This window comes from Tamandua tetradactyla, chromosome 2 (assembly GCF_023851605.1).
Source record: "Tamandua tetradactyla isolate mTamTet1 chromosome 2, mTamTet1.pri, whole genome shotgun sequence".
Lineage (NCBI taxonomy): Eukaryota > Metazoa > Chordata > Mammalia > Pilosa > Myrmecophagidae > Tamandua > Tamandua tetradactyla.
Window position 1 is genome coordinate 176,663,431 of NC_135328.1, and position 27,106 is coordinate 176,690,536.

Below are 27,106 nucleotides of genomic sequence, written 5' to 3' on the forward strand. Positions count from 1 at the left end.
CAGGTTCCACCCTAGTATCGGCAACCCTGATCCTCACCCCACCCCATGTGGGGCTGAGTTTGGAGCAGCCACCCCACGCCCATTTTCCCACTGTTTAACAGCAAGGCTGGCTCCTGCTTTGCTTATCCGGGCTAGGCACTTGCCCCCAGAAATGGAGTGGAAGAGAGCAAAAAAAAAAAGGGGGGTACTTGAGGGGGAGGGTGGGGGTCTATGAAAGGGATGAGAGAGCAGGTGAGTTTAATTGGGGTGGAAAGGACATGGATAAGAGGAGATTGGGTGGCATTGTTGAGGAGCCAAGGACCAGACTGTAGGTAGAGACAGGAGCAAGGATCTCTGTGGCCCTTAGGTAAGGATACTTTGCATGAAGAATTTCATGTCTGGGCATTTTTCTGGCGAGAACTGCCTTGGTTTTCTTAAGAGGTTAGATCTTAAGTTAGATAATAGTAGAAGGTAATGGATGGGATTGTCCAAGGGGTGGGGGGAATGATAGCTCAGGGCAAAGGCGAATGACATTTAAGGATCTATAAAGGACTTAGGATGGGAGGTAGAGCATAGACCACCTCTTGAGGAGGGGTCTGCTTGCAGAGCCCTTTCCAGGTACACCTGGTGATCTTCTATAGAACCTTGGCCAGGGAAGCAGAAACTGACTGGAAATCTTGCCCTTTTTGCTTGCTCTCTGCCCCTGCCTCCCTAACCGGTGCTTGGCAATGACAGGGGTGGTATATGGCCTGGGCATATCCCACAGCCTGTGTTTGCTGGAGCTAGAGATACATTGCCGAGGTGGCACCACAGCCAGGTTGAACAGCAATTAGCCCATAAAGAGGATGAGGCCCGCCCTTGTCAAACACGTCCCCTGGAGCCTCTACACAGGTCGCCTGGGTAGTGTGTGAGAGGCACAGTAGGGTGGTGAGGGGTGAGGTGGACTGATTTCGCTCCCTGCCCCCCCCCCCCCCCCCCCCGTGCGCTTTCATTCTGGGACTCAGACTGATTCTCAGGTAATGTGTGGCTCTGACCAGGCTGTTCCTTTTGGGGCTCGGCAAGAGGGTGGTAGTTTTGGGGTGCCCTGAATAAGCCCAAGAGGAGGGATCCAGGGGTTAAGGGGAAGGGTGCAGGGGCACTGGTTTGTCAGGCTGGGCTTTGCTTGGTAACAGACAGCATGTCTTCCAGCCAGAGTCTCCCTCCTTAGCGTTGTCACTCTTGGTTCAACAGCAGTCAAGTCCATGCCTGGGACATTCTGGCCAGGTGCCTTTAAGCGGTTACCATGTCAGCCAGGACCAAACCAGGCTCTGGAGTCAGACAGTCTGTGTCCGAATCTGGGCTCAGCTCTTCACTGGAGGGTTGGGGCTGGGTCAAATTACTTGGCCTTTGTAGGCCTCACTTTCCTTACCTAGAGCATAGGGGTGATGGAGATTGAGTAAGAGATCAGGCCTGTAAAGCACTAGACAGGCCAAGACCAAGGATAAATGAAGGTTTTTTTGTGAGATCCCCAAACCAGGGAAAGGTCTGGAGCTTTGCCTAAGTGGGAAGCAGGGGCAGCCTGGACTCTGATGTGGGCTCCCAGAGGGCTTCCCAGAGCCTAAGGGCTAACCTCATTGCTTTCGTCATAATTCTGTTCTCCTCCCCCACTTGAGCACAAGCTTGTTATTTTCATAGCTTTCCAGTCCAGTGCCCCCACCTAGGAGGGGGTAGGTTCAGGCCAAAGTCCTCCTACATTATAAGAAGGTAGACTAGCCCAGCCCCCACCTTCTCAGTGCCCTCTTGGCCATTCTTCTTAGGCTCCCTCCCAGGCCTGGAATTTAAATGAAGGGGAGAAATAGTCACCCCACTGCCCTTCGAGGAGTCTTTGGAATCTGTCCCCACGGAAACCTGAGGCTAGTTTAGCAGGATGGATCCTTTTCCCAAGAATACATGAACAATGGTAAGAATGTTTGCGTTTGTATGTTGGTATGTTTAATAAATAAAACACATTAAAAAAAAAAAAGAATACATGAACAGAGTCTAAACGGAAACATTTTAATTGATTTATAAATTCTGAAGTCTCTTCTACACATCCACCGAATGGCTCTGCTAATTTTGCATGTGCCCGGGCTATAGGACACTCTTCTCTCATCCCCCAGTAGAGTACTGGGATCACCAAGAGCACTCCTTGGCCTGAGGGGGTGTCAAGGGTTTAAGGACTAGACTCAGGGAATGGATAGGAGAACTGGTTACATGAAACACCAATGAAAGGAAAAGTCAGGCACAACCTGAAGAGGGTGGTCTTTAGCCCCAAGTCCTGAACAGCAAGGCTGGGCTGCCCTAGCCCAGGTGACAATGAGATCCTGCCCCCACCCCATTCACTGCCACTTGGCAGTACCAGGGTGCCTCTTCCCTGTACCCGTGCTGCAGCAGCAGTGGTGGAGGCAGAAGTAGAACTATTTCAGATTGCAGTACACATACATGGACGCAATCATGGCAGCCAGCTGGTATAAAGGAACAGGGAGAGAAGAGACATGATTAGTGGGGCTAGGTCCTGAAGCTTTAGTTTCCTGATCCCCCAGATACCTTCCTATATGGAGTTCTGTTAAAAGTCTGTTTCCTTCAGAGAGGCTTCAAAGATGGGTCCAGCAGCTTCCAGTCCTGGCCCAGGGTGGATATCCCAGCCCCAACCTCAGCCTCTTCATCCCCTTACCTCCAGGCCCCCAATTCCAGCTGCCACACCACCTACGACGACTGCATTGGTTCGGATGTCGTGCAGAAGCTGTTCAAAGCAACCCTAGGGGAGGGCAGAGAGCATCTATTATCTGCAGCTGTTTCCACCTACATCTGGCACCCTGGGGCCTGCAAAGAAGGCCCCCACCTTGCCATCCCAGCTCCACACCTTCACGGCATCATTCGCTGCCTTCTTTTTGGTGCAGGGTTCATTGGCTGTGCTATTGGTATTGTTGCTGCAACAGTATGGGGGAAAAGCATGGCTCTTCACAAAGGAGGGGGAGTCTTCAAAATCTGTGTAATTGTTGAAGCCGCAGCACTTGAGCTAGAGACGAGGGAGAGATGGTCAGTGGGATCCTGCTTCCCTCCTCCCACCCAAAATCTCCAGCCCACCTTACCCCATCCATGGTGGTGTTCCACACTTGGGAGAATTCCACCTGGGAACCGTAGTCTTTCTTGATGGCGGGCACTACCAGCAGTGTCAGGAAGTTCTCAGCCTGGGTGGAGCAAGCCAGAATTTTGGGACTGACAGGGATGATGGCCATCACAGCCATGGCCTGCTTCCAGGATTTTGCCCATTCTGCCTCCCTTGCCCTTTGCCAGCTTCTTACCATTGTGGTGTACACCAAAGCAACCACAGCAGCTGCAACCTCCGCAATGAAGATTAGGAGAAGGATGAAGAAGAACTGAGTGGGAAACAGGGATCTAGGTTTTAGGGAGAGACAGTCCCTTATGCCCTTTTTGCCCTGACCCATCCCCCATAAAGTGAATCAAGGACCCTTTTGCTGAGGTCCCTGGAGTCTGGGACAGGGTTTGGAGATCCCCAAGAGTAAAGGATGAGAGGACCCTGGGCATAGGACATTGGCCTGTGGAGCTGGGTCTGACACACCATCATGAGGGCACACTTGTTCTCAGCTTGAGCACCATAGCAGCCCAGGAAACCAAGAGCAAAGAGCACAGCGCCAGCTGCAATGAGAAAGTAGCCCACGTTGACAAACTGCATGGCACTGGACGACAGCGGCCCGAAGATCTTCAGGAAGGATGGTCCATCGACTGATACCCAGATGCCCACTGCCAGCAGGGCCACACCACATAGCTGGGGACAAAGAGATCAGGCAGTCCTTAAAATAGTACTGATGTGCAGCTCCCCCACAGTTGAGTAAGGGAGAGTGGAGCCTAGAAAGTTCCTCTTTATGGACTAGGGAGTCTAGAAACTCATCCTACAAGGAGGGGGACATCCTTTAGAGCCAGAAAGATAGGAGCTGGGACACCCATGGCCAGCACCAGGCAGCGCAACTGGGTAGATAAAAATGTTATCAGGAGTTCTAGAAATGTCCACAGGGTGGGGGGAGGAGCAAGGCTCTCCCTCACTTGCTGCCAGGGTCCTGCCACATAACTAGGAGTGCAAACAAGCAGGTGAAGGCCCAGCCCCTCATTTCCTTTCTGGGCTATAAGTGCCTAGAACACCTCTGTCCTCTGATAGGTGGAAACAGAGGGGTGGAAGCGTGGAGCAGGCCCAACAGTCACCTTAGCAACCGAGGTGTGGCTGAGGTTTACACCTGCTCCCAACCTTGAGAGGGTGGTGGCTGAGAAGGGACATCCACCCTGAGGCCCCATTTGCCTCCCCTCCAGGATTTGACGTCACGCATGCCCCTCATCCAGCCTAGACCTCACCTTGTCTCACAGGGGGAAACTGAAGCACTAGAGGGGAAGTACAGCCGGATCCTCTCTTAGAAGCTCTCTGGCTCAACCCTAAACGTCAGCAGGAATCCCAAGGCACAGATGGGGGAGGGTACTCCCTGACAACCACAGCTCTTGAAACAAAGCCTTGTTGACCCAGGGCTTCAGTGGATAAATCAGCCTGACACCACCTGGTACCCGGTCCCCACTTTCCATCTACAGAAACTGAGGCTGGAACCAGCAGTGAGGCGGCAGATTGTGGCTGGATCCCAGGCATGTTTGCCCAAGAACAAAAAGCTGGGCCTCCAGCCCACAGGGTCAAATTTCAAGGAGTCTGAAGCCTGCCCTACTTTGCCCTGCCCAGCCCGGAAAGGCCTGGGCAACAGGGGCCAGAAACCAAACCAGATTTGCTTTTAACCCCCTCGGGTCAGAGCCCCTGTTCTTTAACTCTCTTGGATCCTGTTGCCTCCTCCAGATAAGTGTCTAAAGGCTGGTTTCCTAAAGCCCAAAGAAGCTACCCGGGAAGAGAGTCCATTTACTCCACCCCCACCCCCACCCCCCTGCCCAATTTCTCCAAACTTGTCTACGTGCCATGTCTCTCCACCTCCTTACCTTTTACTCACTCTTACCCACTCTAATGTGACTTCAAGTTCTCTGGTAACATCTGTGCTAAATCTGGTAGACATTTCATGGGCCATATCCTCTTAGACCTCTCTGATATCTCCCTCCTTTCCCACTGCTCCTTCTGCATCTCCTTCATGTGGTTATTCCTCAACTTATCCCTCATAAGTTGGGGTTTCTCAAAGTTTGCTCTCCCCGAGAACTCTTGCCCACTCCCATGGCTTCAACAACCATCTATGGGTACATGACTTTCAAATATCTACATTCAACTCAGAACTGAGCTGCACCCTTACTGTGTACATCCCCTGGGATGCTCATGCCAGAGATGGGCATTATGTCAAAGCTTCTGCCTCCCCTGTCTCTTCTTCCATCCCTTAACTACCGTAGGAGGGATGTGTCCATGCTGTCCAGTTCTCCCCATCTCCACCACTATCTCCAGGATTCCAGGGTTCACACCTCATTGCTTAGCTTCCTCAAACATCCTCTATGCAAATGGTTTCCTGGTTTTCTGAACAATAATATCAGGTGTCATTGCCTCTGGGCTTTTATAAGTACTTTACAAAAAGTACTTTTATAAGTACTTTACCTTCCCACTACCACCCCCACCCAGTGCCAAATCCCAGCTTCAGCTGCTTCCTCCAGGAAGCCTTCTCTGACTAGGCTGGACTGGAACCCCTCCTATGGGCTTCTGTAGTACTTGGGCTAAGTCCAGCTATACTACCTATCCTGCTGGACCTGAGATCCTGGAGGACATAGAAAGTCCTTGCTTATCTGCCACTCCAGCACCCAACACAGAGTCTTAGGCAGTAATTGTTTGTTGAGTGAATAAGCGCTGTCTGAGACAGAACTCTGCTCTGTTGCTGGCTTTTTGATGTCTCTGGCCCTTCTCCCCTTTCTGCTTCCTAGCACACAGAGGCCACTGAATTCCCTTTCACACTAGTCACCTTGGGCACACCCCTCCCTTCTTTGGGCCCCCAACGCTTATAAAAAGGGAGATATGCTTGCTAGCTTACCTTGCCCTGCCCTCCCCTAAGCCTGGGCTGAAGCTTCTTAGAAGGGCGAGGATCCCCCTAAACATTTCCACCCCTCTATGTGTGGGCATTCTGACTGCTACTGGGGCAGAACTCAGCATTTGGAGATACCTCTGCACCCCATTCATAAAGGGAAACTTGCAGAACAAAGCCTGGGCACAGCAGTCTCCCACCCCCGAGGTTGGGCTTGGCTCAGGTTGCGACCTAGGCCTGTAAGAAGCCCCAAAGAGCCCACAAACCCTACACTTACAAAGATGAGCAAATTGAAGAGGATCATCATGGTCTTAACGAAGCCGAAGCACTGCATGATGGCTCCTGAGAAATATATGTATGAGTTAGGGTCTTACCGCCTTCACCCCCACCCCAGGCTGTCCCTCACATCTGCACCCTGACATAACAGACCCCCGAAGCCTGGACCCATACTTCACTCAGCTTCCTCAGCACCTGGACTCTACTACTTTAGGATTTCTCCCAACCCCATCCAGAGACCCCTACTGCTCTATATTATCTGCTCCCTCTGCCAGCACCCGATACTCTGAGATCCTAACATCCTGGTTTCTCCACTTGTACCTCAAGCCTGACCCCCAAACTCCAACTCACTCCATGCCCCTTCCTGGCATCTATGTACTCTGGTGGGCCCCCTCTCCAAACCAACCCCAAAACCTTTGAGTACCCTCCCCAAACCTGTTTTCAGTTTCCCAAACCTGTTTCCAGATTGATTTCCCTTCATAGGGTAATCCCTATTCCATGCCATCACCTGTTTAGAGCTCTTGGTCGCTTGAGTTCTAGAAGAGGAAACAGCTAAGGCTCTGGAGGGGACGGTACAGTCCAGGGAGCAGCCGTTAAGTGGGCAGGCGGAGGGACAGGGCTGGCTCTTACACACCACTGCTCACCTGCAGGCGGGGCAGCCGCTTTAAAGGCCTCGTTCTGCCTGCCCGCCTGCCCCACCCGCAGCCAGTCCACCCGCCCTTGCCCCTGCTGCCCTCTGCTGCCTAGGAATCTGTCCCCACTGCCACAGCAGCAGCGGAACCTGGCAACATCAACCGTGGGCAACGCCCCTCCTGTCTTTAGACGGGAGGAAAGTCTGGGGGTGGAGCAAGTTCTGGGGTCTGACCTCCCAGAACTACTGCGGGCCCCCACCACAACAGTGCACATATGCTTCTTATCTTACATCTGCTAGTACCTTCACACCCCAAATACTCACAGGCACACACATCTGCCCAAGCTGCCGTCCATATATTCACACAATAAACACACGGATATATACATAAACACAAATGCTCATGATTGTACACACCACACACACACGCACACATAAAAACACACTGAACTCTTTCTGGACTGACTCCTGACTCCCAGCAATGAACGAACAACAGAATTAGTCTCTCTCTCTTTGGCAAACACACATACACAAACATACACATACACGCACGTGCATACATACACAAACACTCACTTTCAAGGAAATGGCCAAGGTTTGGCAGCCTCTGTTCCCTCCTCTGAGTAGCAAACAGGCTTGGTCCTTTTTCCTCCACAAAATCCGAGTTCCCCATCTTTCTCCTCTTCCTCCTCTCATCTCCCTTCCCACTCTTTTCCTTTCCCTCTCTCCGGTCTTCTCTTAATACTCTCTGTCCACCTATTCCCCTTCTGCCAGCAGGTGGCGCCATGGTCCCACAAAGGAATTGCCACCCCCCCTCTACCCTTCTCCAGTTCGAAGGCTCTGTAAACCCCATCTTCATTCATCCTTCCTTGGCTGCCTGTCTCGCTTCCCACTCCCACACTCCTGAGGTCGAGGTACAGGGATAGTCCTGGTTTTCAAGTCACTCAGACAGGGGCTCAAATTCCTTCCCCGTCCCTTCTTAACTGTGTGACCCCGGGGGACATTTCTTAGACTTGGTTTCAATCCTCTTTTTCCATAACAAGATAGTTAACAGGGTTTTAAGCTGAGATTTCCTCCCCACTCTGGAATATTGGTAAAGGAATTTCCACAGAGTGAGAAGGTCAGAAAGGAGAGTGCCACAGCCAGAGAGATGGGGTTTGGGGGTGGTGGGTTTATGTTTTGTTGTTTAGTGGGAGGACGCAGCTGAAGAGACAAGAGAGAGATGGGTGAATAACACTGATATTTGTACAGGTCATGGTTTAAATGCGTAACACATTTTCAGTCCTTTTTTTTTTTCCCTTCACAACAACCTTATGAGGTTGATTCTCTTATTATCCCTATTTTGAATATGGCGAAATGGAGGCACAGAAAGGTTAAGTGGCTTGTCATGATCACACAGCTTGTGAGAGGCAAAGCCAGTCAGTCTGGTGCCAGAGTGCACATCCTCACCACCAAGCAGATCTGTCTAGATTGATGCAGGCTTTAAGGAGGCAGGAGGGGCTGGCTTCCAGAAAGAGCAGGGGAAGAGGCCTTGGTCTGGGACCTGAGGAAGCAGGCAGGCAGGGGCAGGTGGGTTTATAGATATGGTGGCTGCAAGTTAATGGGGACCAGGTCATCTTCTAACCTGAGGGTGACAGGAGTAGAAATTAGCGAGGAGAAGAGGTGTAAGGCCTGTGGAGGTGATGCTGAGGGCCCCCAGAGTCTTCCATCAGGGTCTTGCAAGAAGAGAGTAAAGGTAGAGGCTGGGAAGGGGCCCTGTAGGTGGGATGAGAGGGAAAAGGAGAGGGAGCTGAAGTACGGAGGGGGAAGGGGCAAGTCCAAAGTCTCAGAGCAACTCGGCATAAGGCTGGGTGGAGCCACCGACTCTCCTGCCTCCTACAAAAACCCAGGGTTGGCACCTCTTACGTTCCCGGGGTACCTAGTTGTTTCTTCGCCTGCACTGATTGTCCACGTGGCTTTTTGCATCTCCAGAAGAATTGGTAGCAGGTCACATTCATCCATGTCCCTAGTGCCCAGCACAGTTGAAGTTATCAGTGAATCTTTCTTGAACGAATGAATGAGTACAGAATAGCAAGCAGTAAATGCTCTGGATTTAAATGCTGTGCCTACCTCTAATTGTGTGATTTTACCTCATTGGTTTTATACCTCTTTATATAAAAAACAGAGATAATGATAGAACCTCCCTGTAGGGTTCTTGAAAGATAAAATGCGATAATGTTTGCAAAGTGTTTCCTGCACACAGTAGGTGCTCAACAAACATTGTTAATACCGTTAATGTGGATGAGTGATAAAACGAGGGTGATTAACCCCTCCACAGAGCATCTTTTCCCAAGGGGGTCAAGCTGAGGTTAGGCGGCTCTTGGGCTCACTCTGGGGTTGGACCCATGGAGAGGATTGTGAGGGAAGCTAATCCATGGGGAGGGGCAGGGGTAAAGAGGACCACCCTTATGCAGTCTCCATATGTCATAGAGGCCTCGGCTGCCTAGGCCAGCAGCACTTCTCAGGCACACCGCAGCAGCTCCCCTTTACAGATGGGGCCCTCTCGGCTAGTCCGAGCCCCTCGGCCCCGGGGCCTGAGCTCCCCCTACCGCAGGCGAGGTACCAGCCGGCCTGGGACCAAGTTCCCCAAGATGTTCAAGTGCAGCCGCAGAAGGTACCGGCAGAAGCCACAAAGCCCAGCTACCACCACCGCAACCACCAATCTTGCCACCAGGACTGCTGATGTGAACACTAACAGTGACACTGCTACCACCAGTGTGTGGGTCCTCCCTCCGCAAGGTTAGTTGGGAGCCCAGGTCAGGGTGAGGCATTGGAAAACCTCCCAAAGGCAGAGAGCTTTAATGGAGGGTGGATTGGCTGGAAGCAGAGGGCTTGGGAAGGGAGATGAATCGCAGGGGGCAATGGGGCTTCCAGAGCTGTTGTTTTCCTCTCACCCTTCCCCCTCCTTCCTCTCTTCAGTTCTCAGACACCTCTGTCAACCTGGGAGTTTTCTGATCTTCTAGAAACACCCAGCCCAGAAGCTTGGCTAGGCCTGAATCTGCCTCCCGGCAGGGACTGCGAGTGGTAAACAGCAGACAAATACAGTCATTTCTGTTCCAATTGCTTTACTATCATCTCACTGGTAGGAGGGTCTCTGTGGACATCTTAGAAGGTATGAGGAATCAGGTCCTTGGGGAGAAAGGTAGAGAGCACAGATCAGAGAGGGACAGGATGAAAGACAGACCTTAGGGGTCCAGGGCGTGAGTGCCCGAATGCTTGAGTGTAAGGTGTGTGTGCCTCTGTGCGCTTGCGGTGGTTAATGTGGAGGTGTAGCTGCTGGTGTGTGTTTGAGAGTGTGCGTGTGAGACCATGAGAACTGGGAGCAGGCATGCGGCTGAGTGTGCCCGGGTAGAGAGAGAGCTGTGTATGTCGAGGTGTGTTTGTGAGTGTGCGTGTGTGTGTTTGTGAGGGAAGGCATTGGCCCCACTAAGAGGAATGAAGGTCGGGAGGGGGTAGGAGGCAGCCTGAATGAGGGGCTTCAGAGGAGGGCATACTACTACCTCCAGCCCCCTCGCCCCTCTCTCGGAGTCAGTGCTTTCCAGGACTACCAGCTGAGCTGGAGCTCTTGGGGGCAGGGCAAGACAGCGGCGTTTGAGTCCAGAAGTGGGGGAGGGTGCTAAGCTCTCAGGCCTGGGGATTTTCCATTTGGATTTCTGAGTGTATGCCCATGTGTCATCGGGTGTAACTGGTTTTCTGAGGGGTGTGTCTTCATTGGGATGTGTCGTAGTGTCTGAGAACACCCCTGAGTGACTCTCTCTAACGTGTGGCTTTATATATGGGTTAATTTGTGTCCCAGTGTCCCAAGACTTGGCCCCAGTTCCAGCACTCCCCTCCCTGATGGCTGGGAATAGGTGTGGCCCTGGAGACCTTTGGCCAGGTCCCTGGGGTTCAGGAAGCCTGGCTAATATCCGTTGCTGCATGCGAGGGAAAATGAAGTGTGTCTGTGTCTTCCCACTCGAAGTCCTGCAAGAGACAGAATCCGGGGCCGGTGGGGGCAGGAGAGAGCGGAGGGCCTCACTGACACATTTTGTCCAGCAGTGCTGGGTGGGAGCTGAGGATCCTCAAGGTATTGGTTGGGAGTGGGGGTGGGGGGCATGGAACCTCTCACTCAGACCTAGAAGGTGGGTTGGGCTGGTGGCCAAGGCCCACAAGGGGGTCCACACATATAAAGACACTTGACACAGTCTGTACGCACATGCAGACATGTAAATTTAAGTGGCTCACATTCACACAATGAATGCAACAAACATACACATGCATGCAGGCACATGCCCATAAACAGAGATATGTACTGACAGTAATACACACAGACCGCCCCCCATATGTCACATGTAACAACACATATACATGCCTACAAATGTACATACAGAGACACAAACATGCATGCACCCAGACATATGCACACATGCATACAGACACAGGCACATGCAACGACACTCATGCAAACCCAGGTACACAGAGACACACAAATTCAGACACACACTCACCAGATATCCCTGCCCCCTCAGCCCTGGGACCCAGAAGTCTCCCTCCCCTATATGAGTGTATTTGTTCGTGTGTATGCCCACGCTTGTGTCTGTGTATATCTATGAGTATGTGTGCATGAGCGAAGGGGGTGCTGAGCTCTGGGAACCCGATGACATCACCTCCTCTGGCTATTTTTAGCTGGATCTGCAATGACGGCAGATCCACTGCCCCTCCCCCTCCAGGTTCCCAATTCTCCTCCTCCTCAGGCTCCCAGAGACAGCCGCAGCCAGAGGGCACCCACTACCCAAGTCTAGGTGACCTCCTGGATGACCGTGAACAGCCCACTCTCTCCCACTCCTCCAAAGCTTCCTGGAGGCAAGAGAAAGTGTTTGGGGAAGTATGACAACCTGAAACAGGGGCTTGGGTCAGGTGAGCTAAATTGGCTGATACCCAGCCCCTAGGGTGCCTCTGCTTCTGCTTTTCAATCCGAAGCTCTGTCTCATTCAGCCTCCACTTATTTGTTCATTCATTCCAGAAATACTGAGTGCCTGCTATGTGCCAGGGAGTGTGCTAAGTTCTGGTGCTACAGCACTGAAGATTCCAGAGACTGGAATCCGGGGCCAGGCTAGGGGGAAGGGGGGGAATCTTCCTTATGAAGTTACAACTCGTGGGGGCAGGTATTACATGGCTAAATCATTTTTTGTGGCCAGGGCCCTGAAAACTTGTAATGGAGGGACTTAGTCTAGGGTGATGTTCTCGGTCTCTTTTTCTTTGGGCTCTTCCTTCTCCCATAGGTGGGATATAAGATAAGGAAGCCAGAAGGGGGCACACCCCCTTCCAGAATTCCGGAGCAGTGCTTCCTTCTCAGAGCCTGAGCACACCCACCGCTCTACCAACCCCCCACATAAGTGTGCTGACTTGGTCCACTGCTATTCATTTCCCTCTTTTCCCTGGCTCAGTGGAAGAGAGGCCATTGCCCCCCGCACCTATAGGTGGGAAAACTGAGGCCCAGGGAAAGACAGAGCTGGCCCACGCCTCATGGTGCCCCAGGAGCAGCCCAGGGGGTGATGCAGACGGGCGGTAGAGGAAGTGGCTGGGACGCTGGCTGGCACAGGTGCATGGGAGCAGGTCTGGGGGTTGGGTTCAGGAGACAAGGAGAGGGATCCTTGCCAAGAGAAGGGTTTCCCGCTCCCGCCAGCCTCGGGCAGCCACCGGAAAATCGGGTTTGGCAGCTTCAGCTGTGCCTCAGGGCAGGGGGAGGGGTCCGGACAGCTCCCGGGAGGCAGCCTGGGGTGGGCCCGTCTTCCAGTCTAGCGACTGGCCAAACCGCCCAGTGGGGGGAGCATTTTTTCATACCAGGACCCTTTGGACTGCAGAGCTGGTGCCCGGAGTTAAGAGTCCCTGTGCTGCCCCAAGCCCCAGTGTGATCCTTGGAAAATCCTGGTTCCTTTCTTGACTTCAGTCGCTCCTCCTGGGAAAGGGCTCTGAAGGATCACATTCCCCACCCCCAATTCCTGCCCTCGGGGTTTTCCTGGGTGTCTGACTCAGGCACAGGAACACACAGCCAGCCGGGTAGGGGCCGACCAGACAGCCCTGGGGCGCCAGGTGCTAGGTCCCCTGTCACCAATTGGTCAATGGCCGGAAACCTAGCTCCAGCTCTACAATGCAATACCGGTCACCCCACCCATACCGGTGCCCCCACCCCACTTCCGGTTTCTGTTCCTTCCTCACCTCCAGGGAAGGCTGCTGGTCCCCCTGGGGAATCTCCCTTGTCGTCTCCACTGGCTCCCTGCCCTGCAGTTATCCCTCCCCATCCATTCAGGGACAACTTTAGGTTATCTCCCAGTAAACATTCTCTCACTGGGCCCTGTGAAAGGGAAGGAAAAGCTGGTTGGACCGACTGTTTAGGAGCCATCTTTTCTTGCGACCCTCACACACTGGAGGCCAAAAGAGGGGCTTAGGGGGAGGCGGTGGTGGTTAAGTGCTGGGGCCTAGGACTGGGCTAGGGTTGCCCTGGGCACTATCCCACCTCCTGCAGCCCCAGAGGAGATGAAAATGCTAGTCTTCTCCTATCCAGCCACCTCTTTTCTCTGCTTTCAGAGAATCCAAAGAAGAAAGCCCAGAGCTGAAACCTGTAGCCTCTGGAAAACAAACACAAAAATGCAGGCCCAATGAATTCTGGCTGTTGTTACTGTCACTATGTCAATGATGAACTCCCATTAAACCCAATTTAAAATATATATTATATATTCATAGACATCTACAGACATGGAATCTTAGAAATCCAGAATTCTTAGAAATTCAGAACTCTAGAATCTAGAGTTTCAGAATCAGAAGGTTGAGTACCCTTGAACTGGAAGTCTTGAGAAGTCTATTAGTGAAGTTCCTACCTTAAGGTAGATGTCTAAAGCAGAGGATTCCCCACTGGGGAAGGACAAAGAAGTTCATGAACTTCCCAGAAGGAGGAAGAAGCAGAGAGTCTGGGACACATGAGCTCAAGTGAGGTAAGATACCTGCAATAAACCAGACAGAAGACAGACATCATCCATGAGGACACATTCCTCTTTCCTGAGGATGAGGAGAGTGGGGTAGCAGTTGGGACAGAGACAGGAGAGCTATATAAACTGAGGAAAGGTAATCTAGAAAAAGAATGGTCAAGTCGCATAGTATGCCAGCCCAACACCTCCAGTTCCCCCATGATTTGCGTTACATCAGCCTAGGACATTTCCAAAGGTTAATAAGACATCTTATTACATTGGAGCAACCCATGTCTAGCTATCTTTATTTGGAGGGGGTGGGGAAGAGAAAGGTACCAAGCAAGAAAATACTCCATGTAGGATGCTTTTCTCGAGGCTACTGGGCAGAGAATGCTCTTTTCAAATAAGATGTTGAGCCCTGAGCACAACGCGGTACACACTAAAGTCACCCCCTCCTCCATGTGTGTATCAGGCAAGGGGAACTTGTGGGCGGGTACTTGGGGGATGGTGCCTGGGGAAGCTGAGTATCACTATAGAAGGAGCCAACCTCTGGGCAGCATATTGCATGGGGACCCTTGTCTGATCTATAGGGCTGGTTACTCAGCAAACAATAGGTTGTTTACTTAGTATTTCTGGGAAACTACTGCAAACTAAGGAATCCAGAAGAAGCAGCTCCAGAGAAAGGCTAATGCCAGGCTCTACTGGGTATGGGCAATGGGACAATGTCAGCTGGAGGTCCTCTTGCTGAGTTGCCTGACCTTCAACTCAGCCCCAACCTCTACCTTCACAATCCATTTGCATCCCTCTCCCTGCTTATCTGCTATTATACCTACCTACACCTGCTGTGTGACCTTTGCCAAACCCTGTCCTTTCTCCAGTGATGCCTCAATCTTCCTTTGCCCTCTTTTGAAGTCTACTATGGGATCCTAAATGCAGTTTTTAATATTTTATGGCCCTAGTTTCCTAGATCAATTCTAGCTTTAGATATCTCCATTTGCAGCTTCCAAAGAAAGTCTCAGGCAGTTTAAGGGAAGATGTAGCGAATATGCCTATGTTGGGTGTTTTCATAAATCTTATATAATGACCCCAACTATCCCATTGTATAGATGAAAGAACTGAGGTTTCGAGAGAGTAAATGCCATGCCTAACATCATCCAGCCTGGAGAGTGACAGAACTGGGATCTCAACCAGGAATATCTAAATCTCAGGGCTGTAGTTTCAGATTAGCTTTATTCCTGGTAGCTTTGAAAGATGAAATGAGAATCCATAGATGGGAGTTTTCAGAAATGCCCCACGGTGATCGAGGTGGTTAGCCCTGAAGTCCATTCCGAAGAATGCACAACAGGGACTGACAAGTTCTTGTGCTCTGAAAAAAAGCCGAAATGGGGCTCCTTCTATAGGGAACTCGGTGTGTTCTCAGCTCAAACTGGCCATAGACTGGGTGGGAGGTTCCCCGGGTGGAATAGAATGGGGTGATACTGAGCTGGTCTTCAGGGGTTGGTGGGTTGTTGCCACTCCATCTGGAAATAAGGTATGTGTATATGTTAGGGGGAACTGTAAGTGGGGGCTTCTTTATTTTCTGGGATAGGCTTGTTTCCTTCTCCCACCCCCTTGTCGGAGCTGTCAAGCCTCTAGAGCCCAGGGGGACTTTCCAGCGAGGATAGCATCATGCTGTGTTGACAATGGACTCACCACTTAGAGGTTCTCAGCACCTTCTGGATTCTTTAGACTGTCCTCAGCAACCTTGCACAACTGCCTCAGTTAACTGCCCCAAAGGAGATAGGAGGATTTCAAATGTCCCCTGCTCTGGTCAAGGTTGGGTCAACACAGAGGAGTCTGGGAGATTCAGGAAGTCACTGGCTCACAAGATCTAGGCTGGAGGGAACCCTAGGGGGATTATCTAAACTGAACCCCTGAACGGTAAGGGTGGGAAGGAATTCCAGGTCCAGAGAGAGAACAGGACTTGTCAAAAGTCACACAGCAGCGCCAGCTGACTCCCCCTTTTGCCAAGCGCTCCCTTTGACATTGGGGACACAGTGTTGAATCCAGCCTTGTCCTTGTTCCTGTGAGCTTGCTACCTAATGTAGAAAATGGGCTTGGATATACCAAGATAGGTATCAAGGCTAAAAGACAGGTTCGGACTTTGTACAATGGGAGCTCAGAGAGGGTGGGGCTCAGGCTTCAGGGAACATTCATAGAGGTGGCTTTTGAGTTGTGCTTAAAGAACAGGCAAAATTTTTCAGCAAATACAAAGAGAGAAAGGACCTTGCAGACTGAGAGGCAGAATGAGCAGAAATTGGACTGTGTAGGATGAAGGAATTGTCCTGCAAAGCTGGCCCATGGCTGGAGTATGAGTCTGGTGGGTAATAGGGTAGTCAGAGTTTGGACATTAAGTCAGGACTGTCTGCGCTCTGTGGGCACACAGGAGCCACAGAAGATGCAGGACCTAGGAACCAGGTAGGGAGACCCGAGGAGACTGTGGCTTAGAGATTCTTAACGGAATCTGCTGGACCCTCGTCACCTACCAGACTGTTTCCTTTAATCCAAGGCACACACATAGATTATGCCTCCCCCCTCCCAGGGCACCCAGGCCCAGCAGAGGAGGAGGTTATCCCCACATCCCACTAGCTGCCTTCCCGCTCCAGGAATTAAGGGCTAGTGAGCACGTCTCTCCTTTTAGCGGCTTCCACCCCACCCCCACTCTCCCCTCCCCCGCCCCCCACCCCCACTCCAGCCTTCCCAGTGCTGCCGTGATGCAAATCCGCTCCGGATTTATTCGCGGGCGTTCTTTCCGTAAAGCGGGGCGCACCCGGCGCCAATGCTTGGCTGGAGGTGCTCCCCTGGCCCTGACCCAAGGGCCCCAGCGCCCGGAACGAAGGGGAGGTGTGCCTTCCCCGCTGGGGGTACCCTGCGGCAATCGCCGCCCCTTTCATCAGGGCGGGGTCGGGGGGGTGTAAGGGGGAGTCCTGAGGCTGGGCAGCTGCGGCCCGCAGGCCTGGGGGCGGGGCTGTCATTAACCGTGCCTGGTCCGTGGTCGCGCGGAGACCCGAGCCAAGGTCGGGAAGCCCTTCCCGGCGTCGGGGAGGGTGGGAGCCACCGAGAGCCCGACTAGGAGCGCTGGGTTGGGGGCACCTTGGGCAAGCGGGGCCCTGGCGGGGAAATGCCGGGCGTAGGAGGGGCCGCCCCATCCCTGACACGGCGGCTGTTTGAGTCCTTCGGTCTCTGTTCGGACGTGGTTTTGGCACTGAGAGCGAATTCGACCGAGCCCTGCCCTCAAGGCGCTCCTCACCTCGCGGGGAAGCCAGGCAGCATCACATGCCCCGTGCGGGGCCCGAAAGTCTGACGCGAGATGGGGCGGTGGGACGGTGGGCGGGCGCGGGCTGCGGTGGGCGTAGGCGGCGCTTTCGAGGGCCCCAGCTTAGAGAAAGCACGACCGCGTGGAGGTTGGGAGGCGGTAGGTGAAATGCTATGGGAATCGGCATGTAGGTTAGACCTAGAGAAATGGCATGTATTGAGCACCTGCTGCAAGCCAGATCAGGGATGTTCACCAAATTGACAAAAAGAAGAGTGCTTTTTACTTTTTTCTTGGCACTTTTATAGTTAGAAAAAGACAGTACAGTTCTTTTTGTTTAAAAAAAAAAAAAAGAAAAGGGGTGGGGGGAGGGGGTGATAGGTAGACCTGAGTTCTATCCCCGCTGAGCCATTTAATGTTTGGCCTTGGAAACTTTGGCTTAATTCTCCAAACCTCAGTTTTCATGTCTGTAAAAGGATGAGTACCCTCGGCACAGGTTTTGTTGTGAGGTTGGAATGAGTTCCACCGTCTAAGGTACTTGGAACAGTGTTCGGTAAGCGGTATCAACGGGAAGAACACTTAGCCCAGTTTGGAGGGGGTGTGTGTGGAGGGAGGGAGTAGGAGAGCCACAAGTCTTCTAGAAGATTGGAAAGCTAAGATCTTTAAATATAAGTAGATGGGAAACAGGACTATGAATTTTGGGTAAACTACGAAGTGTGAGTCAGGGTGGGGAGAGAGATGAAGTTGAAAGTTGTGGCAAAATGGGGGGCTTGAAGTTAGTGAGTTTGGTTTTTATAGCAAGAACTATTGAGGGGGTTTCAGCAGAGGCAGGAGATAAGCTTCCTTTGGGGCAGTGTGGAGGCAGGGAGACCTAGGAGGTGAGAGCCGGTAGCCTGGGGTAATGGCTTGAACTACAGCAGTGTCCCTAGGATGGAAAGAAATGGCCGGCTTGGAGAAATTGGAGTGACAGGATTTGGTGATGGGTCAAGTGGGAGACATGATTGAGAGGGAGGTGTGGGGGCTATACCCTTATTTCCAGTTTGGGTCCCCGGGTGGTGCTATTCCCTGAGACCTCAAGGTACCAGGAAGAGTAACACATTTACTCGGAGGCTGAGTTCGGTTTTGGACATGCCTGTCATCACACTTCCCGACAGACCTAAATAATTGGGATCCTTACCCTTACCTGGCAGTTACTCTGTCCTGAAGATGGGTAGGGTATCATTAGCTACTTTAGGCTGTGTGTCTTCCATGGCTGCAGCTGGCTAGAGGTCTGGGTGGTGAGGCTGTGGATACGTTGGGTGGCTGGGCCTGGTGGGCCTCCCTTTGTGTTTCTGGTCTCTTTGCTCATGGTCCTGTTCGGTGAGCTCAAGGACCAAGTTGTAAGACTGCTCTGAATGAGAGTCCTGGGAGGGGGGTATCCCCTGTGGTGCTGAGATTACTGTCTTCATTTTATAGCTGAGGGGACTGAAGCCCAGGAATAGAGTGGCAGAGCCAGGAGGTGAATGCAGGTCTGTGTGATGTCTTCTCACAATATCAGTTGCCACGTCATGAATGGCAACATTTGCTCTAAGAGGGGCAGGGAAAACACTAGGGTCATGGATCTGTGGGGGAGCAATACACTGAAAGTGGAGCAGGATCAAGGAAGGAAGCTGGGAAAGCTTCCTGGAGGTGGTGCCCTCTACATAGCGGTTGAAGCATGATCTTGTTTTCTCTCTCCCCGGCCTGCAATTCTTAGCAATCAGCATTTGCCAGCAGAGAGAGAGAGGTCTTATCTTCCGAGACACCTTTAGGCCCACAGAGCCCAAAAAGTCACAGGCTGGTATTCCTGCAGACAGTTCTCATAGGCCCAGAATGGGGGCATTTCTACCTCAAGTCTCTGGCATTGGTCAGCCTAAGCATCCCTTTTGTGCTGGCACTTCACTGACAGCTTGGAAGCCTGGTGCCTATTCATTTTCATATCAGGGTTCAGCAAAAGTTTATATTTTGTTCCTAGGTTTTGTTTTACTTTTCAAAAAAAAAAAGCATCATGTGATAAAGTGATGGATTCTTTCTGAAGGAAGACTGGCAATTATAAGAAAAACTTATCTTTCTGTGGGTGATTGGGGAAAAGTTGTAAGAAAAATGATGCTAAGCATTATCTACCATCTACCAAGTATTTTTTCCTAAGTGTCCAAAAGGCTGAGGCAGACTGATGTGGTAAGGGGGTGGCCCAATTCTTGGGAGCTGAGAAGATGGTAACTTTCAAAAGAATGTTTAAATAATATTTGCTCATTGTAGAAAACTTGGAAAATACAAACGTTGACCTTATGCTGGCTAGTGGCTTTCTTTGCCACTCCAGGGGAGAGCCACCCAGACAACGTGAGATAAAAGGTGCCACGAAATGGAGAAGATGTATTCCTAGAGATTATTTGAGCTCCTGGGTCCAGCTGCCTGGATTTTCATTTGAGACATCAAATTCCTCTTTTTTTCCCTAAGCCAGTTTGAACTAGTTTTCTGTTTTAAGCACTAAAAAAAGTCCTATTATACACATGATCTTGCACGATGTTCAGAAAAGGCAAATGTACCTAAGAATTCTGTCCTGGAGTTTGAAACAATCTTTACCATCTTCTTCATCCCTGCTTTATATACAAACCTTCTCTATAAATTTTAGTCAAATATCAGTGTAGGCTCTGCTTGAATAATGCCAAGGAAGGGTACTGCACTACCTTCAGAGGTAATCTTCCCCATCATTGAAGAGTCAGCTCTAAAGGGACATTTCCCCCCCCCCCCCCCCCCCATGAACTGGAAGAACTAAACTACCCCCAGAACCTAAAACTAAACAAAGGATGGCCTTTATGGAAGAACCTAATCTGATAGACCCAATTGTTTACCAAATCCTTGGCTATTCAAAGGAAGAGGTGAAAGAGCTGAGTTTAGGAGAGAGTTTAATGATTTGAATAAGATAACAGTTTTTTTTGGTTTGTTTTGCTTTTGAGAATTTGGGGCCAGAAACAGAGGTCTGAGAGAAAGGAGGACAGAAAGAAAAATCAAACAGCATGACAAAGTGGGAGAAAGGTTTTTAAGTACAAGAATGTCTAATACTAAACTTAAGAGGTTTTCTGTAACTTTGCTAAGTTACCTTGGAATGATGAATCTTCAGTGAAGTTTGATAGCAAACATCTTTGTTAAGTGATTGTGTGTGTGTGTGTGTGTGTGTGTGTGCTTGTTACGGTTGAGAGACCAGGTGCAGGACAGGGATAGCACATGTGGGATGTGAGACAATCCAAAAGCTAAATTCAGATACTGGAAGCCAGGACTCAGAGTCAGAGGTGACCATGACATTGCTATTCCTGGGGATTTGCCATAATATTTAGAAATAATTTTAAGACTCTTTGGGGATCGGAATTTTAGGTAGTCTTCCCTAGTTCTAAAGAGGCAAAGAAAACTAGGTAACAACTGGACTGTACTCATATTAAAACAAAATCAGCCTCCCTAAAGCTTCCCCTTAGGTTCAAAAGTATTTGCCTTTGGGGCCATGAAGGCCAAGTCTATTCCCTCTGACCCACATAACTATATTTTTATCATCTGACTTTGGGGTCAGAACTGGGTTTGAATCTGGGCTTTGCCCCAACCGTCTGCTTGACCACAGGACTCATAATCTAGTGGAGGAGACTGGCAGTAAACAAATAAATTATATAGTATGGATGGAGATAGTGCTATGGAGATAAAGCAGGTAGAAAAGAGACGGTGTACCATGGGGGTTATTTGCCATTTTTTATATGGTAGACAGGAGAAGCCTCTTTGATAAGGTAATATTTGAACAGAGACCCCAAGGGAGGAAGCAAGCACTGCAGATACCCAGGGGAAGGGTGTTCCTGGCAGAGGGCACATTACGTGCCAAAGCTCTGAGGTGGGAGTATGCAGGATGTGTTTAAAAACCAACAAAGAGGTTAGTTGCTGAAACAGAGTGAACTTGTCCTCTCTCTGCCTTAGTTGCTCATCTATAAAATGGAGATGATAATAGTACCTACATCATAGAGTTGCTGTGATGGGTAAATAAGATAATGCTTACCCCGATGCCCAGGCCTTGTAAGCTATTGTTATTAAGAAGACAGCTAAGTCTTCAACCTTGTCAGCTATCCTTTATTTTTGATAAGGGTTGTGGTCCTCCCTTCATCCCAGTTCTTTTTCTTGATTCATGCACATATTCGCCTATAACCTCTCTGCTGCAACTTGTTCATCAGCCACTAAATGGTTACCAAGCACCTATTGTATTCTACACACTAGATTACAAGAGCTTCCCACTGCACAGGGGAGAGAATACATCTGTATATTAATAGCCACCATATAAAATAGAGTGGGCCCAAGAGAAAACTAGCAGAATTCTCTGGGAGTTCAGAGGTGGCCTCATGGAAGCTTCCTGGAGGAGGTGGCATTTGAACTGTCCTTTGAAGACTTTTCATTGGTAGTGATGTATGGAGAGAGGGGGAAAGGTGCAAGCATGCCCATATTACAGATGGGGAAAGGTGTACAAGCATAGTGTATTGGACGGTGAGGAGTGGGACCAGATTTTGAAGGGACTTGATTGTCAAGCTAGGGACTTTGGACTTACTGTGTAAAGGAGTGGTATGATTGCAATTGTGTTTTAGAATAATCTGTCTGACTGCCGTGGAGGAAGGTTTAACATCATCAGAGAGGAAGGGACCCAATGAGGAGGGTGTTGCAGCTGCTCTGGTGAGTACTGAAGAGGAATGAGGAAGGAAAGGAAGAGTGACAGAGATGCAGGGAGAAATAGGAGATGCTCTAACTGCTCCTTAGGGGTTGACAGAGAACATACAGAAATTGCATAAGTATGGCTACAGTGAAATTGTACTGTTAACTCTTCTGAAATTGTGGGAGATTGAGGTCAACTATTTTAGTCCCACTGCATGGAAATACTTTCCAGAATGGAGAGATGGGCAGGAGTAGCATGCACCTGCCCTAGGCACCTTTCTGTTTAGGCATCTGATAACTGCACAAAACTTCAGCACCTTGGGGTACTTTAGCCATCACCCTGCCTTTAAGGGATCAAATTCCTGAAGAGATTTCTCAGTGCTCCAGAGTGTCAGCTTTAGCTCTGAGAATGTGAGCTTCAAAACTCTGTAAACTTGAAGCAAATAATTTCATAATCATTGCAGAAGGCTGTTCTGACTTTCTAAATGGCCCATCCAGCTGAAGATGGTAGTTAAAAGTCATAAAAAATTTGATAATTTGGGGGAACCCTGGACCTGCCACTTTTATCAGTTTCTCTAAAAGAAGAAAGCCAATCCAGAACCCAGCCTTCAGGATTTATGATTCTAGTTGACTGAATGTATAGCACCAAGATCAGGTGGTTGGGGGCACCGGTCTTGAACATGGGTGACCTGTGGAGCTCTCCCACCGACAGACAGCAGTGTGTCCTGTGGAAAGACTTTGTGCTGGAGGGAATCGGAGGGCAGGGGCCCAGCGGACTATTATCATAATAGTCCAGCTGAGCATTTTTTAGCTTCAAGCATTTTTACTCACATTAGCTAACTGACAGTTTTTGTCCAAGTGGAGATGAGGGATGGTAGGATACAGCGAGCTCATGGTTGATCACGCTTTCAGGGTCTGGAGGGGACTGACAGTGTGACTGCAGTACTAGGCTAGAATGTTTGGGGCTAATGACAGTAGCTAATTGACAGCTTCTTTAGTCCCTGTGCATGATGGTCAGCTGGTTTGCCCATGACAGTGTGATAAATGCCCCATTCAGTTCAGGGGCAGTCAGGGCTCAGAGAGACCCAATCACACCCCGCTGCTGATCTGATGACAAGGGCAAGGGGTTTTAGCTGCTTCGCCAGATTTCTTCTCTGGAGAACTCTCTCTGTGTCCAGGAGACTGAATGAGATTCTTCATGCTCAGAAATGCTGCATATGAGTTTTTTCTAAACAGAAAATTTTCATATCAAAACCCAGCCGGTGATGAATTGCTGCTATTCACTATTTAAATTTATCATGACCAGTATCTGCTATTAGAAAACCGGAAAGGATGTGCAAATTTACAGAAACAAGTGTGTGAGCACAACTCACTGCCTTTTAAAATTTACTTAAGTAAAATTTCCTTTTTTTTTTCCGTACAGATCTCTGGGTTTAGAACAAGGATCAGCAAACTTTTACTATAAAGAGCCAGAGAGTAAATATTTTAGGCTTTGTGGGCCTACAGTCTGTCACAAATACTGAACCCTGCTTTGGAGCCCCAGAGTAGCAACAGACAATACATAAACAAGTGAGCATAACTTTATTTATGTGGCCCTGAAATTCAAATAAAAATCAAATTCAAATTTCATTACTTGTCATATTCTTCTTCTTCCAGTTTCTCTCCAATCATTTAAAAATTATAGGTCATTAAAAAAAAACAGACTAATTTGGCCCATGGATTATAGTTCGTTGGCCCCTGGTTTAGACCAGGGTTTCTCAACTTCAGTACTAGTGGCATTTTGAGCCACGAGATTTTTTTGTTTTAGCAGTATGAATTTTTTAAATTAATTTTTTAATTTTTTAAATATAACATACAGGGCAGGCCACGGTGGCTCAGCAGGCAAGAATGCTTGCTTGCCATGCCAGAGGACCCGGGTTCGATTCCTGGTGCCTGCCCATGTTAAAAAATAAATAAATAAATAAAAAATAAATATACAAATGTGAACATTCTTACCATATGATTATTCCATTCTTGGTATATAATGAATAACTCACGATATCCTCACATAGCTGTATATTCATCATCATGATCATTTCTTAGAATATATGCATCAATTCAGAAAAAGAAATAAAAATTAAAAACAATTCATACACACCATACCCCTTACCCTTCCCTTTCATTGATCACTAGTATTTCAATCTGCTAAATTTATTTTCACATTTGTTCCCCCTACTATTTATTTATTTTTAATCCATGTGTTTTACTCATCTGTCTATAAGGTAGATAAAAGGAGCATCAGACACAAGGTTTTCACAATCCCACCACCTTGTGAAAGCTGTATCATTATACAATCATCTTCAAGAAACATGACTACTGGAGCACAGCTCTACATTTTCAGGCACTTCCCTCCAGCATCTCCATTATACCTAACTAAAAAGGGGATATTCATATAATGCATAAGAATAACCTCCAGGATAACCTCTCAACTCTGTTTGAAATTTCTCAGCCACTGACACTTTATTTTGTCTCATTTTTCTCTTCCCCCTTTTGGTTGAGAAGGTTTTCTTAATCCCTTGATAATGAGTCCCAGCTCATTCTAGGATTTCTGTCCCAAGTTGCCAGATCAAGATCATTCTTAGTTATTAGAGACTGTCACTGTCCTATTGCACTGTAGAATGCTTAGCAGCATAGCTGTTCTCTACCCATGAGATGCCAATAACATACCCCCTCCAAGTTGTGACAACCAAAATGACTCCAGACATTGCCAGTTCTTCCCCAGGGTGCAGAATTGACCCATGAGAACTATTGGTTTAGACAAATGTATAGCGTTGTGTGACCACCACCACAATCAAGATACAGAATGGTTCTATCATCAGCCCGCAATCCCTTATTTTGCCCCTTTGTAATCCCCAACATCCCTTTCAACCTCTGGAAATCACTGTTTCCTGCTCTTATAATTTTGCCTTTTCTAGAATAGCACATAAAAATGAAATCATATAGCATGTAGCCTTTGAGTTTGACTTCTTTCAATTAGCGTAATGCTTTTGAGAGTCATCAGTGTTGAATATGTCAGTAATTCATCCCTTTTTATTGCTGTGTAGTGTTCAATTATATGGATATACCACAGTTTATTCTTTCACTCCCTAATTAAAGGAATTAGGGTTGTTTCCATTTTGTGTGTGTGTGTGTGTGTGTGTGTGTGATTATGAGTGGAGCTATTTTAAAAACTCATTTACAGGTTTTTTTTGTGTGAACGTAAATTTTCATTTCTCTTGGGTAAGTACCTAGGATGGGAATTTCTGGATCGGATGGTAAAGATATTAATTTTTAAAGAAACTGCCAAACTGTTTCCAAAGTAGCTATACCATTTTGCATTCCCACGGAGGATGTCTGAGCATTTTAGTTGCTTCTCACCAGCACTTGGTAGTCAGTTTTATGTATATTGGTTTTTTTAAAAATTTTTTTTGATTTTGGCCATTCTAATAGGCATGTAGTAGTATCTCCTTGTGATTTTATTTTATTTTTTAATTGTATATTTTTTTGTGATTTTATTTTAATTTCAATTTTCCTAATGACTAAAGGTGTTGAGCATTCATGTGTCATCCATATATCTTCTTTGGTGAAATGTCCATATCTTTTGCCCATTTTTTACGGGGTGGTTTGTTTTCTTATTACTGAGTTCTTTGTTGGATTATGTGCTTTACAAATATTTTCTTTCAGTCTATGGTTTGTCCTTTGTTCTCTTAACAGTATCTTTCACAGAATAGTTTTTAATTCTGATGAAGTCCAATTGATCATTTTTTTCCTTTTATGTATTGTACTGTTGTGTCACATATAAGAAATATTGCCTAACCCAAGGTTACAAAGATTTTTTCTTATGCCTTCTTTTAGAAGTTTTATAGTTTTTATAGACATTTAGGTCTATATCCATTTTGAGTTAATTTTTATATAAAGTGTGTGGTATCTGTTGGGGTTCTTTTTTTTTTTTTCGCATATGGATAGGTGATTGTTCCAGCACCATTTGTTAAAAAAGATTATTCTTTCTCCATTGAATTGCCTTAGCACCTTTATCAAAAATCAATTGAGCATATGTTTGCATCTGTTTGGGGGCTCTCTAGTCTATGTTTTGGGGCTATCTAGTCTAGTCTAGCAAAGACTTTATCCTTTTGCTAACACAACACTGTCTAATTTCACATTCCAAAGTAAATTCCTAAAAGTGACTTATTTTGAAACAAGTATGTGTCTAATAAGTACTCTGGCACACTGAATACATTCAAGATGGTGAAATATTTAAAACCCTAAACTTATTTTCGTGAAAATCTTGGATCAAAATGGAGGTTAGCACAGTGGATGATTAAGCACGCTGAATGTGTTGAAAGAACACTGAAATACCTGTGACCTGGGGAAAATCCTGAAGCCTAAGTCACAATTGAAAAGAACAAAGGAATTACTCTAAAGGTATTCAACAAACATTTGTGAAGCAGTATTCTAAGCATTGGTTATACAAAAATTATTAATATAAACCATACTCCTGCCTTCACGAAGTTTACTTTTTAGCTGGCAATAAATAATAAAAGTAAAGCAACTAGAAATGCAAATAAATGATTTCAATTAGTGATATGGGCTAGTAAGAAATTAAAATGGAGTATTGAAATGAAAGTTGTCATAGAGGGGAGTGGATAGGGTACAAAGTGAGAGGATTGAGAGGAGACTTACAATCAGGCCTCTGCTTCTCTCTGTGCCTCATCTCTCTTCTTTTCTGCCCTGCATTTCTACCTTCTAGGCATTCTGAATTTCTGTTATTCAAACAAGCTATTCTTTTCTTATACTCCTGAGTTTTGCATGGCTATTCCATTAAATGTGGAAGCAACCATTTTCTCCTCCTTTTAGTGATAAAATGTCCCTGAGTTTTAGTAGGGCACATGATAGGGCTTCCTACCCAACCTGGATAACCTACCTATCTCTGGACTGTTACATGAGAGAAAAATAAACATCTGTCTTGTTTGACGTGCTGTATTTTGGGTCTCTTTATTGTAGCAGCTTAGCTTGTACTCTTTTCATCTGCCTTTTGAACTCTTATTTATCCTTCAAGACCAACTCCTAAATATCATGTCCATTATATTGCATTTTCCATCCTCTCTGTGGAAAGTTAATGATTTCTTCCTCTACAGTCTCACAGTACTTGTATGTACAGCTATCACAGTATTCTACTCAGTCAATAAACATTGACCAGGAACCTAATATCAGTCATGAC

General features: G+C 48.2%; 3 protein-coding genes across 3 annotated transcripts in view; 2 read left to right on the forward strand and 1 right to left on the reverse strand.

The window, feature by feature from the left end:
- Positions 1 to 1,999: 1,999 nt before the first annotated feature.
- Positions 2,000 to 7,012, reverse strand: TSPAN1 (tetraspanin 1). Its single transcript, XM_077149809.1, has 8 exons — positions 6,781 to 7,012; positions 6,274 to 6,338; positions 3,581 to 3,787; positions 3,303 to 3,377; positions 3,090 to 3,188; positions 2,861 to 3,016; positions 2,672 to 2,755; positions 2,000 to 2,462 (listed from the first exon to the last, which is right to left on the reverse strand). Exons 2-8 carry the CDS (start codon positions 6,328 to 6,330, stop codon positions 2,415 to 2,417), a joined length of 726 nt encoding a protein of 241 aa, XP_077005924.1. The 5' UTR covers positions 6,331 to 6,338; positions 6,781 to 7,012; the 3' UTR covers positions 2,000 to 2,414.
- A 2,344-nt stretch (positions 7,013 to 9,356) lies between these two features.
- Positions 9,357 to 10,002, forward strand: P3R3URF (PIK3R3 upstream open reading frame). The gene is made up of 2 exons (XM_077149810.1): positions 9,357 to 9,681; positions 9,862 to 10,002. Exons 1-2 carry the CDS (start codon positions 9,435 to 9,437, stop codon positions 9,903 to 9,905), a joined length of 291 nt encoding a protein of 96 aa, XP_077005925.1. The 5' UTR covers positions 9,357 to 9,434; the 3' UTR covers positions 9,906 to 10,002.
- A 3,739-nt stretch (positions 10,003 to 13,741) lies between these two features.
- Positions 13,742 to 27,106, forward strand: part of PIK3R3 (phosphoinositide-3-kinase regulatory subunit 3) — a 193,166-nt gene continuing 179,801 nt past the window's right edge. The window contains exon 1 of the mRNA XM_077149807.1: positions 13,742 to 13,913. The gene's annotated coding sequence lies outside the window, so the exon portion shown is untranslated. The remainder of the gene's footprint in view (positions 13,914 to 27,106) is intronic.

What these genes read in the sequence shown, in the direction of transcription:
- P3R3URF (XM_077149810.1), top strand. Translation starts at nt 9,435, where the DNA reads ATGGGGCCCTCTCGGCTAGTCCGAGCCCCTCGGCCCCGGGGCCTGAGC. An exon ending in GTGGGTCCTCCCTCCGCAAG is followed by an intron (nt 9,682 to 9,861) that starts GTTAGTTGGGAG and finishes TCCTCTCTTCAG; the next exon opens with TTCTCAGACACCTCTGTCAA.
- TSPAN1 (XM_077149809.1), bottom strand. Translation starts at nt 6,330, where the DNA reads ATGCAGTGCTTCGGCTTCGTTAAGACCATGATGATCCTCTTCAATTTG. An exon ending in TCTTCAATTTGCTCATCTTT is followed by an intron (nt 3,788 to 6,273) that starts GTAAGTGTAGGG and finishes CTTTGTCCCCAG; the next exon opens with CTATGTGGTGTGGCCCTGCT. An exon ending in ACAAGTGTGCCCTCATGATG is followed by an intron (nt 3,378 to 3,580) that starts GTGTGTCAGACC and finishes TTTCCCACTCAG; the next exon opens with TTCTTCTTCATCCTTCTCCT.